The sequence below is a fragment of the Periplaneta americana genome, chromosome 16, assembly GCF_040183065.1.
Source record: "Periplaneta americana isolate PAMFEO1 chromosome 16, P.americana_PAMFEO1_priV1, whole genome shotgun sequence".
Lineage (NCBI taxonomy): Eukaryota > Metazoa > Arthropoda > Insecta > Blattodea > Blattidae > Periplaneta > Periplaneta americana.
In genome coordinates, this window is record NC_091132.1 from 110,232,746 (window position 1) to 110,246,556 (window position 13,811).

At 34.6% G+C, this 13,811-nt stretch overlaps 1 protein-coding gene across 1 annotated transcript in view; it reads right to left on the bottom strand.

Annotated features, from left to right (window-relative positions):
* Positions 1 to 1,383: 1,383 nt before the first annotated feature.
* The window catches only part of Mid1, a 37,396-nt gene continuing 24,968 nt past the window's right edge, over positions 1,384 to 13,811 (bottom strand). The window contains exon 3 of the mRNA XM_069813312.1: positions 1,384 to 1,872. Coding sequence (XP_069669413.1) covers positions 1,505 to 1,872 — 368 coding nt within the window. The 3' untranslated portion in view covers positions 1,384 to 1,504. The remainder of the gene's footprint in view (positions 1,873 to 13,811) is intronic.

Genomic DNA, 13,811 nt, shown 5'->3' on the forward strand with positions numbered 1-13,811 from the left:
CACGCGTCTGGACGCGTGGCGTCGTAACCGGTTGTTTGGGCCCTCCTCCCCACTACTTTGGTTGTTATAACATGGTCTCATGGTCGACAGGAGTACTTCGGCAGCAAGCTTCGTTCTAGAACGATCGACACCATGGCGGAAAGGCTGACACAACGATCTGCAACGTCTGTCCTTCTCCAACAGAATTATTATTGGCACAAGCTCGAGGTTGCTTCAAATATTCTATATCAGTACATCCTCTCTGTGTTGTATGATAGTAATATATTATATTTGCAAATTACTGACCGCATAAGCAATTTAAACTGATACTATGATAATAATCACCGCTCTTACCTAATTAAAGTCATAGAAAAATTAGACAATCTTTCCGTTTTCTTTAATATTGAGAAACAAAATTATTACGAAGTCTGCATAATGGAAGTCGTGTGCATTTCGACTTGGTACCCTGTGATCTCAAATCTCAAAAATAAAATTCGCTGTTGCTAGAACTATTTAAATAATGTCATGACGAGCATGCACAGAAGTCTTTTGTTTTAAATGAGTGTTCAGTCTTTCCACCATGTTGGCATTTCTTCAAAGACTGTGGCTAATTTAACGCAGCACTTCATCTTGATCATTGGTCCACAATTTCTGGTCAATTACCAATATTTTTAAGGAGAATTATTCTCTAAAATCAACAATTGTCAAGGCCATCAACCATAAACTGCAAGGATAGGACACAAAAAATTTCGTTGATGTTTTATAAAAAGTGACCCTGTATACAGTGATGGTCACATGTTTACGGTTTCCAAGACAAAATGCATATTGCTAAATTTCTACCACATATTGAAAGACATATCTATATTATTTCAGAAGCTTTAATGTACTTCCAACGCCACATGTCTAAATGTCAGCAGAGCCTAATGGATACTGCTCTAGGGTATCTCATCTGTTACTTGTATTGGCCTCTAGGTCTGTTTACAGAGACAGTTTTCTAAGGACTTGGAGTCATTGTCGAGTGCAAGAAACACAAGTACATGGCCACGTGTATTATTCTGAAGGTAAATTATCCTTTACGTCCCGAGGAATTCATTCGTCTTTGAAATGTCTTCAATAAATTGTATCAGTCAAAACTTTCTGTATGTTTCTTGGAAACTTCTTTTCAGTGGCTTGTAATAAGGTTGACAACGAATCCAAGTTTCTTTGCTCTCGTTGTGAACAGACCTGGCGAAGAACGAGGCCACAACTACCGTGTTCCTCTCGACCACGACTGTGATGACCCACCTCAAATGCGACATAACTTTTACATCAAACAAAAAGAAACTTCCATCAGCACCAAACGACGTGGCTCTCTAGTGTATATATAAGCTCAGGAGATACAAATTCTTAACCTCCTTAGACTTCTTATATATATATTTTTTTTTTAGAAATCTGACGAGTTTTTCAACGGTTTTCTTATTTTTTATAATACGTGTATTCATTTTAAAAAAACAACGAACAAATTTTTATGTGTGTGTGTTTCTCACTATGTGAACCCCAAACCAAACATCATTCCGATCACTAAAAGGAATATTATATGTAACAACAAATTGATGAATAATGTTTTGCAGGGGGTGACCGCCCCCGATGTCGCTCCACCGAGGGGCGGGTGCACCATAATGTTTGTAGCACTGGAGCTACTACACGCAGAAAACACTGGAGTCCGTGATGTGCCCCCGCCGCCCCCTTCTGCTTCACAGTGGTGCACTGGTACCACAGTGGTGCTGCTGCTGGTGTTGGTAAAGCATTGCTCGGTGTGACAGAGCTCCGCCGCCCCGCAGTGGTGGAAACAACAGCCTCCGTCCCCGTACGACGATTTGGCCAGCTGTCCCCCCGTCTCGGGGATATTCGGGTCTGTGGACACACGAAAGAAATTGCAAATTAGCCACAGAAACAAAAATGCAAACTAGTTGCTAAAAACGAACATTTTGCTGTAATTTTAGTAAGGAAATAAGGTTTGTATGGGCTATTCCATATGAAATCGATCAGTAAAAAACCTCGCATTTTTTTAATACTCTAATTTTTTTCCTATTTATACAAGGTGCTGAGGAGAGTGCATTTTCAAAAATATACTATCGAAATTCAAACGGTTTTCGTATTATTGAGCGACAAATTTAGCGTATTTTATAAAAACAAGCCTCTTTCAGCGCTCAGAACTCTGGAACCATTTACTGCAGAACATTGAACGAGATCTTATTTTGAAGCTGACATTTGGTAGGTTATGTTAAGAAGTAATCCTTATTTTTATTATGTACAGAGAGACAGATAATCTGATTTTACTTACTTTTAGGCTTTTTGCCAATTTGTAAAAATTAAAAAAAATATTGAGAAAAAACCTTGCATTATTACGAGGGGTTCGGCATTGTTTGCTTAGGGTATGGCAATAAGTTTCGAGGGTATTAAATAGATTATTTTCACACGCCTAGACTTGAACGGCGCAGTACCGCACGCACTGGCCGAGAGCTGAAGATAAGCGAGCGTTGGGCGTCATTTTACTCCTGTGTTTATGAAAACCTGTGATAAAGCTAGCTCAGCCTTGGGCTGCTAGACGACACATCACGTGTTTGTGACTCCTGGCCTTGCTTGTCTCCCGCCTCACAGTCAGCTGGTTAGTTCACGCGCGTACTATTTATTTTCTTTCTTTGATATTTTCAATACTTTCTTATCAACGTGCCATCAGTAAACAATGTATGTTTATTTGTACTTTCAATGCGGAATCTAACTATATATTTTAAAAATATTTTTTTCCTTGGCAAAGGTGTCTTAATGAGGAAAAATCTAAATTTCTCTATTTCCATAAAAAGTAAGAAAATCTGTTTATATGTCAATATAAACTATAATTTCTCAGCATCAAAATAAACCATGATATTGATCATTGGGTGAAAGGGTTTCGGAGCCACAACAGTTTAAAGTTGCTAATTTTATGAAAAAAAATACGATAAATTTAAATATTTTTAATTTAAACACTATGAAGTTCTGATGCCTCAAACTTTGCACAAAGCATTGTATCACAGTTCTCTACGTACAAAAAAAGTTCATTGTATTTAGAAATTGTAAGGTCAATTTTCTCTATATTTCTGTCGATTTGAGATGGAATAGCTCATATGGAATGTATGAATACCAAAAGAGTGCCGATAGTATAAAGATAATCACAGAATAGTATTTTTTTTATTTTAGATATTAGACAAAATTATAGTATCGTCATATAGCATGAACAGGTCAAGAGAAGGGAACCAGATAGATATGAAGAAATATTTGAAGGTCTGACGTTGAGAACAATATAGACATTTTTATTTGAGAGGAAATGGCGGTACAGCTGAGAATGCACGCGACCTAGCTCTATTGTACAATACATATCTTGAGTCATTGGCTGAGATAAAGACAATGATGCCTTGTCGGCGACACTGAAGAGAGCTCAGGAAATGATAACAGAGAAATATTCAGTCACACAAAATGTGGGATTATGTATCCTATGCTTACTAATGGAGTTATCAACAAGTCTACAAAGGTGAAGTGTGTCTTTAAAAGACACCATCAATTTTTCTGTTCAGATAGACACAGTTAAGCACTTCTATCAAGACGGAATAGTTGAAAAGTTTATTTATACAACAGTGTCCGACAGTTTGAAACTGTCTTGGGCATTTGGAATTTACGAGCAGAAAAGTCAATGTGCGCATAGTCATGATAGTTGCAAATTATTATTATTATTATTATTATTATTATTATTATTATTATTATTGAGTCCACACCTGTGGAGTAACGGTTAACGCATCTGGCCGCGAAACTAGGTGGCCCAGGTTCGAATCTCGGTCGGGGGAAGTTATCTGGTTGAAATATATTCCGGGGTTTTCCCTCAACCCAATATGAGCAAATGCTGGGTAACTATAGCTATCGGTGCTGGATCCCGGACTCATTTCACCGGCATTACCATCTTCATCTCATTCAGAAGCTAATGTTAATCAGCTAAAAATGGAAGTGGTGCAAGATATTCCTACAGCCTGGTTAAATTATTCCTTAAATGGTTTCTATGATCGAGTGACACATTGTAAAGCAGCTGAGGGCTACCAATTTGAACACATAATTTAGAAGGTGAGCTAGCTTTGTTTTATATATTATTATAATGTACCGAAGTACATATGATGTTTCCATGCAGATATTCTGCGTCATCATACTATGAAAGAGTTTAGTTTTTGTTAAGGAAGGAGTAATAAATATGGGAAATGCCTGTTATTATTCGGTTGAGAAACTTTTATCATCCAGTCTGCTGTCGAAAAATCTGAAAGTTAGAATTTATAAAAAAAATTATATTACCGGCTGTTCTGTATGGTTGTGAAACTTGGACTCCCACTTTGAGAGAGGAACATAGGATAAGGGTGTTTGAGAATAAGGTGCTTAGGAAAATATTTGGGGCTAAGAGGGATGAAGTTACAGGAGAATGGAGAAAGTTACACAACACAGAACTGCACGCATTGTATTCTTCACCTGACATAATTAGGAACATTAAATCCAGACGTTTGAGATGGGCAGGGAAAGTAGCACGTATGGGCGAATCCAGAAATGCATATAGAGTGTTAGTTGGGAGGCCGGAGGGAAAAAGACCTTTAGGGAGGCCGAGACGTAGATGGGAAGATAATATTAAAATGGATTTAAGGGAGGTGGGTTATGATGATAGAGAATGGATTAATTTTGCTCAGGATAGGGACCAATGGCGGGCTTATGTGAGGGCGGCAATGAACCTCCGGGTTCCTTAAAAGTCAGTAAGTAAGTAAGTAAGTAAGTAAGTAAGTAAGTAAGTAAGGAGTATTTTATTATTTTAATATTCGATACACTTTTCTGTTTTCTTGACTTAGCAACACTGAATTTGTACAGAAGTATCGAGTGTGGGTACTTTTTGAAAAGCTCTTAATGAGCACTATTCAAAAATAGAAATATATATTGGGTGTTCCATTTAAAATAAGAGAGTTAGAGTTACTTCTGGTTAAACCGGAAGTAGAAAAAACTCGGTAATACCGTTATTGAGTTCTTAGTATATGGTTATCCCCACGTACCACGTTTCATGTGACTGAACCGCATTCTTCAAAAGTTATTTAGGTGGTGCGAGACTTGTAACTAACCCTGTATATATATATATATATACACACACTCATATATATATATATATATATACACACACACATATATATATATATATATGTTTAACATAGGTACTCATGAGATAGCTGCTTGTTAAACTTCTCGAATATCACCACTGATTCTAGTACGTAATACAATATAGATAATTTAAATTGTAAATATTAGTGTAATTGTTGAAGTAGTCCATGTTTTGTTCTACTCAACTTCACCAAAGAAGAGTCGCATGAGCAGATAATAAAGCACTTCGCTTGCAAGATACACGCAAGTCGTCCAATTAAAAACTCCAGTAATACTTAATCTTGTAGCCTCCTGCGACAAAGTGCGGTCCCTACTTCTCTATTTTGCTGCTATTTACAGTTAAACGTATAAAAACAGGCTTTGACTATGAAGAAATGAACATAATTTCATGCATTTGTAATTAGACAAACTTTTAACAGGTAACAGTGATCATTCCGGAGATTATGGCGATTTGTGCTAAGTGATATATGTGTGCCTTGGGATGTCCTCATTATCCAACTTTCTCAGTATTAACGTACAAATGGCGAGGGTTGACGACCCCTTTCCAAACTCTTGCTGTCAACGATTTCAAGTTCGTTACCCAATGATTAGCCCTGTGCTGGAGCGAGCTAGAGTATGTAGGCCTATATCAATATAGATTATCACGTAGACATTAACTCAATGTGCCAATTAAATTAATGTTTCCATTATAAAAATAACTTAATCTTGTCAGCTGTAATATTTGATATTTTCTTTATGCCAAAAATTGAAGCTGTTTTGAAAGTCATGCCCGTTAAAGTTACTGTTTTTACTTATTTACTTACTGGCTTTTAAGGAACCCGAAGGTTCATTGCCGCCCTCACATAAGCCCGCCATTGGTCCCTATCCTGAGCAAGATCAATCCAGTCTCTATCATCATATCCCACCCCCTTCAAATACATTTTAATATTATCTTCCCATCTACGTGTCGGCCTCCCCAAAGGTCTTTTTCCCCCCGGCCTCCCAACTAACACACTATATGCATTCTGGATTCGCCCATACGTGCTACATGCCCAGCCCATCTCAAACGTCTGGATTTAATGTTCCTAATTATGTCAGGTGAAGAATACAATGCGTGCAGTTCTGTGTTGTGTAACTTTCTCCGTTCTCCTGTAACTTGTGATAATTTGTAATTCAGTAAATATAAAATATTCTTTGTTTTTCTATGATAAATTATCTAGCTTTCATTAGTCAGGCACTTTGACTTTTATTGTAATTGTAATTGTAAATTTAATATTGTAATTTTATTTGTAATTGTAATTGTAAATTTAATACTGACTGTAATTATATTCTTCATATTATTATAGTTGAAATCTCCTGGTAGAGGGGCAGAGAAGGCCTGACGGCCTTATCTCTACTAGGTTAAATAAATAAATAAATAAATTGAGTGAGTGAGTGAGTGAGTGAGTGAGTGAATGAATGAATGAATGAATGAATGAATGAATGAATGAATGAATGAATGAATGAATGAATAAATAAATTGGGAGTTGACTGTACTCCACGAACACGAAGCCGTGACCTGTTTGTTTATATCATCCTTGCATTATTTGTATTCGGCGTACTATATACCCAGTGTGCTATTAACGTCAGTCTTAGGTAGCTGCTAAGCCTGGTCTTAATCCAAACTTTATATTTGCTGATTTTCGTTTGGAAAGAAGAAAACTTTCCTTCCAGTTTTTGTATGTAAAATTACACCCAATGACAGAATAATTACTGTAACTATTATTAGAACCACAACCACCAACTTAAGTCATCTTTGCTGAATACACGACTCCCACTAAAAGCTGCACTGTATTGCCGCCAGAGCGCAATATTTACTGTACAGTTCGCACACAGCCTTACTGATTATGTTCAGTATTACGTTTGAACATGAGGATAGAAAAGAATCAGTGCAGAAGTATAGCGAAATTTCATTCATTCTGTAACTTGAAGTCATGAGTAGTTATCTACGAAAAGAAATTTATGCGGTTGCTATCAGTATGAATATATTTTCAGAAACAATGAACTTTATAGGAAAGTGATGATAAGCATGTGTTTTTATACATGTCTTTCAAATTTGTTATCATATTCTACAATATTAATTACGAGACATTATTGCAATTATATTCATTCATTCATTCATAGTGGTCTACCTAAGGGCAGGTCTTTCACTGCAAACTCAGCATTCTCCAGTTTTTCCTATTTTCTGCCTTCCTCTTTGTCTCCGCATATGAGTCATTCCACGTCAAATCGCACAAAATTATACAAATTTTGATCTTCATATTTCTGATTGCGTTTATATATTTTTTGTACCAACTCTATGGGTCTAATAAACCAGCAAGTGTATTTTTATTTCTTCCTAAGTTCACATGTTTTTAAAATATTGCACGTTAAAATTCGTTAAAAATGTCGCACAATGCAACATTTAAAGCGTCATATTTCTGAGGATATTGATGTTAAATTAAAAAAAAATGCATTTAAAAGCTTAAAGTACTGTCTTTTGTTAAATATTTACTAAGTAATTTTAATGTAATTATTACAAATACCTTTTTATGATTCAATTTTTAAAAGTTACACCTCTTACCGATTTTCAATGGATTCGGTTGTTTTAGATTACATGCATAACTTCTACGTATTGCTGGATGCCTATGGAGTAGGGCGGAGTTCGTAGTATCTTGATATTCCCTCTCATGTTCGAACATTGCACGGCACTAGCAGAAATACATGTACTGGATGTAATTGATACTCAAGAAATTGATTTTGAATGATTATTTATGAGTTTATCCATTGAGGTTATAGCATTCCTTAATGATTTGTATATATACACTGCAATTTGTTGCTTTATAAATAGTCTACTTACGCAGGAAACAAATGCGAATCATCAGCGACACGACAAAAGCGTTAATATAAAATCGACAGTAGGTTTTTTTTTCTGCAGTGAGTTTGTGATGGTTTGACAACTGTTTCAGTCTTGACTACTGCGCATGATCGACACTAATTTCAAACCATCCCTGTAAGAACACTCATGTAGTGTAAACTAACTTACTAATTTAGTATATTGAATATGTAATTAAGTTTCACAGTATGTTGTCATAACTGATAATATAGACAAACATTGAACCGTAAAAGATTTATGCAATAGAGTACGTGTGTGCCATTCCAGAGGGTATAGAACAGGGACGGGAAAGAGCTTCTCCCGTTACAGTTGCTATTACCACAGTCTAATATATACATTTACGAAGCTCAATAATTACTAAATATGCAAACATAGATAGTTGCTAACCACCAGAATCGCTACTATCGCCTTATCACAGACCCTTTCCTTAGCAGACGATAAAATGTATTGTACTTTCGATATCATGTTCTTTTGGAAAAATTAACACCTTCCTTCCACTATTGAAATATGGAATACATAAGGTTTATATATTATTTTCATAAAGTATGTATATTATCTATATATATAATTTGAACTCGTAATGGAAATTGCGGGAAAATGGCTGAACGGATTTTAATGAATGACTCCTCATTTTGAAGCTTGGAACCCAAAGTTTTCCGGAAAAATAGCAGTTTTCAGTGAAATGTCAATTTTCCTACATAATTTTTCTATTTTCCAAAATATATTTGTCGTCAGTTTTGAGAACTAATAAATAAAACAAAACACACACTACAATAAGCAATATTACACGAAGGCCATGACCTGCAGAATTGCTGACATATTTAGAGCAAATCAGAGCAAATTTTGTGACATCATAATGACAGCAATATGTCGATCTTCATTTGTGTAATTTTTTATAATGTCTCTATAATTGATTATTAAAAACTTTCAAGACTTACTAAATAATTTACAGATCTGATTCTGTGGTGTGTAATTTTCTGAGTACAGCTATATATTGGGTATTAAAAACTACGCAACTTGAGGTGGTTTGATGACATTATCATCATTAAAAGTGAAATATTATTATAGTTAATGCCATGATATGAGTATTTTGTCACTGATATACATTTTAATGATAAAGCATATTGATGATATGAAATTTAAACCTTTTGGGGTTATATAAGTAGACGGAGAAAATATCTTAAATTAGATCTTCATTTCCATAATTTACTGAGTGACGGCTGTATAATATATATACGGTATATGTTACTGAAAACTACAAAACTTAGGTAAGTTAAAATTATTGTTATTAAAAATGAGATTTTTATAGTTATTAATCAAGTGGTGTGGGTCTTTTTCATATATTTAATGGCGGTGTGGTGTGGATATTTATATGCGTGATTTATATACATGGATGTTTATGTTGTCTGGAGAGAGCGCAAAAATTACAGTTCCTAAGGAAAGACGAAGAGGCTTACAAGATTTTGTAGCCTCCCGATCCTGACATTTTCTTAACTCTCACCTACATTCCACAATGACCTGAAATAGCTACTGTTGCTTTACTCCAACATGAAAAATCCACTGATCTTCCTGACATTGTTACTTACGTTTTCGCTTTTAAACTCAAAAACTGAAGATGGATAGTTGAAGAAAAATTATTTGGCATAAAAAACCATTCAGAGAGAATATGTTTCATTATTATGGAAACAACTTTTAAAATGGCTGGTAGGCCTATTCTTCATCGAAAATAAATCTGAAACATTTTTATTTTAACTGCTAATGAACTTAGTTTGCAGTATTTGCTACTCAAGCCACTAGTATTTTATAAACTCACCTTCTCGGATCTTTCGGATGAAGGATAACTGTGACCTATTTTTCTTACAATTTATAGTGCTACAAACATCTCCTTGTCCCATATTATTATTCAAATTATTGTATTTTTAGCCATTTACATTTATTACAATCGATAACTAATATTTCATAGTTTACACAACTTTTTACAAAAAATGCGAAATACGGCACAATCAATGCCTTTTCGAACTAGAATGTTTGTTCGGGTTTCCTATTTCAGTGTATGGAGCTTAGTGAAATATCATATTATAACTTTATTGCGTATCATCGCTAAGCTTTATTTAGTGTAATGTGTCCATAAGTTCCGTTTACTTCTTATTGCATAATATGTTGCATAAATAATTACAAAACTATGTTATTTTAATGTGAAGAGAATTTTACGCGTTAACATGATCTGTTCGCGTCAACATTTCAAGTTTAGAATGGAAGCTATTTTGAGGTTCAATAAAAACGAATTTATATTGTGATTTTAATTTAGCACATCTACCTTTCTTAATTGTAGATAGAAAATTTACCATACCACTCCTATTAAATTGTTTTACTTCGTCTCTTAAAGTAGTAGATAAATACAATAATTCAATACTCAATTGTAGTATTAAAATACAGACAAATTGAATGTCCGGGGTATCATACATGACATTATGCTTAATTATAACGTACAATTGCGAATTTAGGAATATAAGTTAAATATAGTAAACATAACCTATAATTTTTATATGAATGGCAAGGCATTGGAGATCACTAAATTTAGACAGAAAGGGGCAACTCGTAAAGTAAACATAACCTATAATTTCAACATATCTAAATATCCGTGCGGTGCAACTGAAAATTATTGAATCGTGCATAAATGAATGTACAAGAATTTCGCAATATTTAATCGAAATAAAGGCAGGTATTACACATACGAACAACGTAATTTTCACAACAAAAATAATATTACACCTTAACTCGCAAGTGAATTATGTCTGAAGTGTCTCATAATCATTGTTTTAAATTTTATTAATGGAATTACACTACATTTTAGAGAAATATATGTTACTGTTTATGCATTCCAACTAATTTATATGGTTGAAACGCCGCCCTTCGTGATCGGGTTAAGCGAATTACATGGTCTGCCTTACGGCCTGTATTAGATCACGATAGCTGCGGCACAGTCTATTGTTCCTAGTCCTCACAGCGCTCGAAGCGGCTAGCAACTATCGCGAAAAATGCAAAAAATCATCCCAAGCTTCGTGACTGTGATAGTAAGTTACATTCCTTCTACATTGCATAACCACTTATTATACTGTGTATAAATCATATTAAAACAGGCTTGCTACTTGTTGCTGCATTCCTCACCACTGAATTAATATAAAGGTGTACTCGTAGACTTGCCTAAAATAACTTATTACAAGATAGAATAATTAATTCTTGTTTCAATTGTCATTTGGATATTTGGATTTGATTGAAACTAAGTGGCTATTAAGTGTTTATGATTTCTAATAAAGACCTTGTCATTTTTTATGATTTCTAATATTACAATTATTCATGTGCATTGTTCCTGGGGCAATGAGTTACAGAGACTCAATAGTAGCAAAATCCATTAAGAAGCTACGACGTAAGTGCGAGTACACACTGGACCAGGCCTGCAAAACTGTAGCGCCTGAGAGCACTGCTATACTCCCCTTTCTTACCCCACCCACCTTTTCTACCAGCGCGGTCATGACGTTCTAGTTACGCTCGGCTGCATAAACATTCATTCGCGGCGGCAGGTATACAATACGCTATCAAGAATTACAAATGAACAGATAATAAAATCCTTAGGAACATACCTTTAGAAAGTAAGAGAAAAATGAATGAGGGAAATAAATAAATTAAAAGACATGTAAAATAAATTTTAAAAAATATGTGTGCTAATAATGTAAGGTCTACCTATGTGTATCGTCCTATTACTAGTAAAGCCGATTAAATCCACTTTTTGTGTAAAATAAGTTAAGTACAGTCCCCGACTTGTCTTTCCGTGCTCTGTATTCTACTAAAATGAAATAAGTCCGAAATGTTGCTTGTAGGCAGCAAACCAATTACTTTATTTGAAGAATTTATTATGATTTTTCGTGCATTAATAAAGTTTTAATTACTGTTTTTACAAAACTTGCATTACTGGTCTTAACTGGTTTTACTAATAATAGGACGATAAATAAATTGTACGTTGACAAGTGAGTGATAGCTATATGACCGGATGTCAATGCTGTCATTCAACATTGTAACGCACTCCAGCCAAATAAATATATAAATGAACAAACATATATATATATATATATATATATATATATATAAATACATAAGTAAATAAGTAAGAAAGTAAGTAATTAAGTAAGTAAATAAGTAAATAAATAAATAAGTAAATAAATATATAATTAAGTAAATAAGTAGGCCTAAATAAGAAAATAAGTAAATGAGTAAGTAAATAAGTAAACAAACAAACAAATATTACGCGTACTGCAGTTTAAAGAGAACTGGAACATGGCAAAATCTAAACCCGTGAAGGAATACTACTTCCAAAAGAAATGAGAATATGATTATTTTGTTGTTGAAGACGAAATAATTGCTTGTTTACTGTGTACCATCCAATTTATTTCCGCTCGTCATTTCAATATTAAACCACATTTCAACAAAGTCCATATTAAGAATTATGGAATGCACAAACTTTGGGGTAAGTTCATTATTACGAACTGTATATTGATTATTTATTTATATAGTGTACAATTAAGGACGTCACTCGTTGCGTTCATTTTGAATTGAAATTAATAGTGACTTTCAAGGTTCATTACTTAAATGCTATAAATTTATGTTTCCGTAGGTGATGTTAGGAGGAAAGTTTTCGAAAATCTAAAACAGGTTAGGTGCAAAGAAAACTCAAAGAAACTACCAACAGGAAATCTAGCATAATTGTAAAACTTGAAACGAGATAGCACATTATGAAAACAATGAATTTATTACAATCCTTTTTGAAAATTACATACCGCCATTGATGGACCTTTGACGACAAGAGAAGGTAAATAACTCTACACGGAAGTCGATCATCCCCAATAGAAGTGGAGTGAAACTGGCGTCATATTTCTCCTACTTACGAGTTGTGCAGGCCTGCACTGGACGGATAGACAGACGGAATGCCCAAAACTACATTTCCGGTATCATGAATGCTGAGACCGTGTATTTCCGTGAGAATTTCGAAATTGATTCCTTGCAGGATTACAATGCACCATGTTCAGTTCAAACCTTCCACATTTTATCAGGTCATGGAGTATTACTTATGAACGATAGGAAAATGAAAATATAAGAAATGCAAGAAAAACACAACATTTTTTGACACGCTAACAGGCAATAATAAACTTCTACATGTGCATCACTGGTAGCTCGAACAACAAATTGTCTATATTCAATTTCTTCCTACGTTCTTATCATGTGCAATCGTATAATGCATGTGGGTTCGTAAATCTTGGAAGTAATTTACAGGAGTCACTAGGAAACGGTCCTTCATGTAACCCCAGAGAAACAAGTCTAGCGGAGTGAGGTACGGTGAATGCGGTGACCACCAATTTCATTTTCCGCGTCCAATCCAGCCGTCTTTAAAGATTTCCCTGAGGAACCCGCAACCTTGGGCATAGAAGGCCAGCGCTGTACCAACTCGCCAACCAGGTCGACAATGAATTAAAGATCATGTCTACATATTATTCCAGATACATGATTGTTCTCAGCGATCAAGATATCGTCACTACGGGTATTATTAGCATATCAAATTGGCCATCACTGCGAAATTGATGATAATGATGATGGTGATGATGATAATAGTAGTGGTAATAATAATAATAATAATAATAATAATAATAATAATAATAATAATAATAATAATAATACTTACTTACCGGCTTTTTAAGGA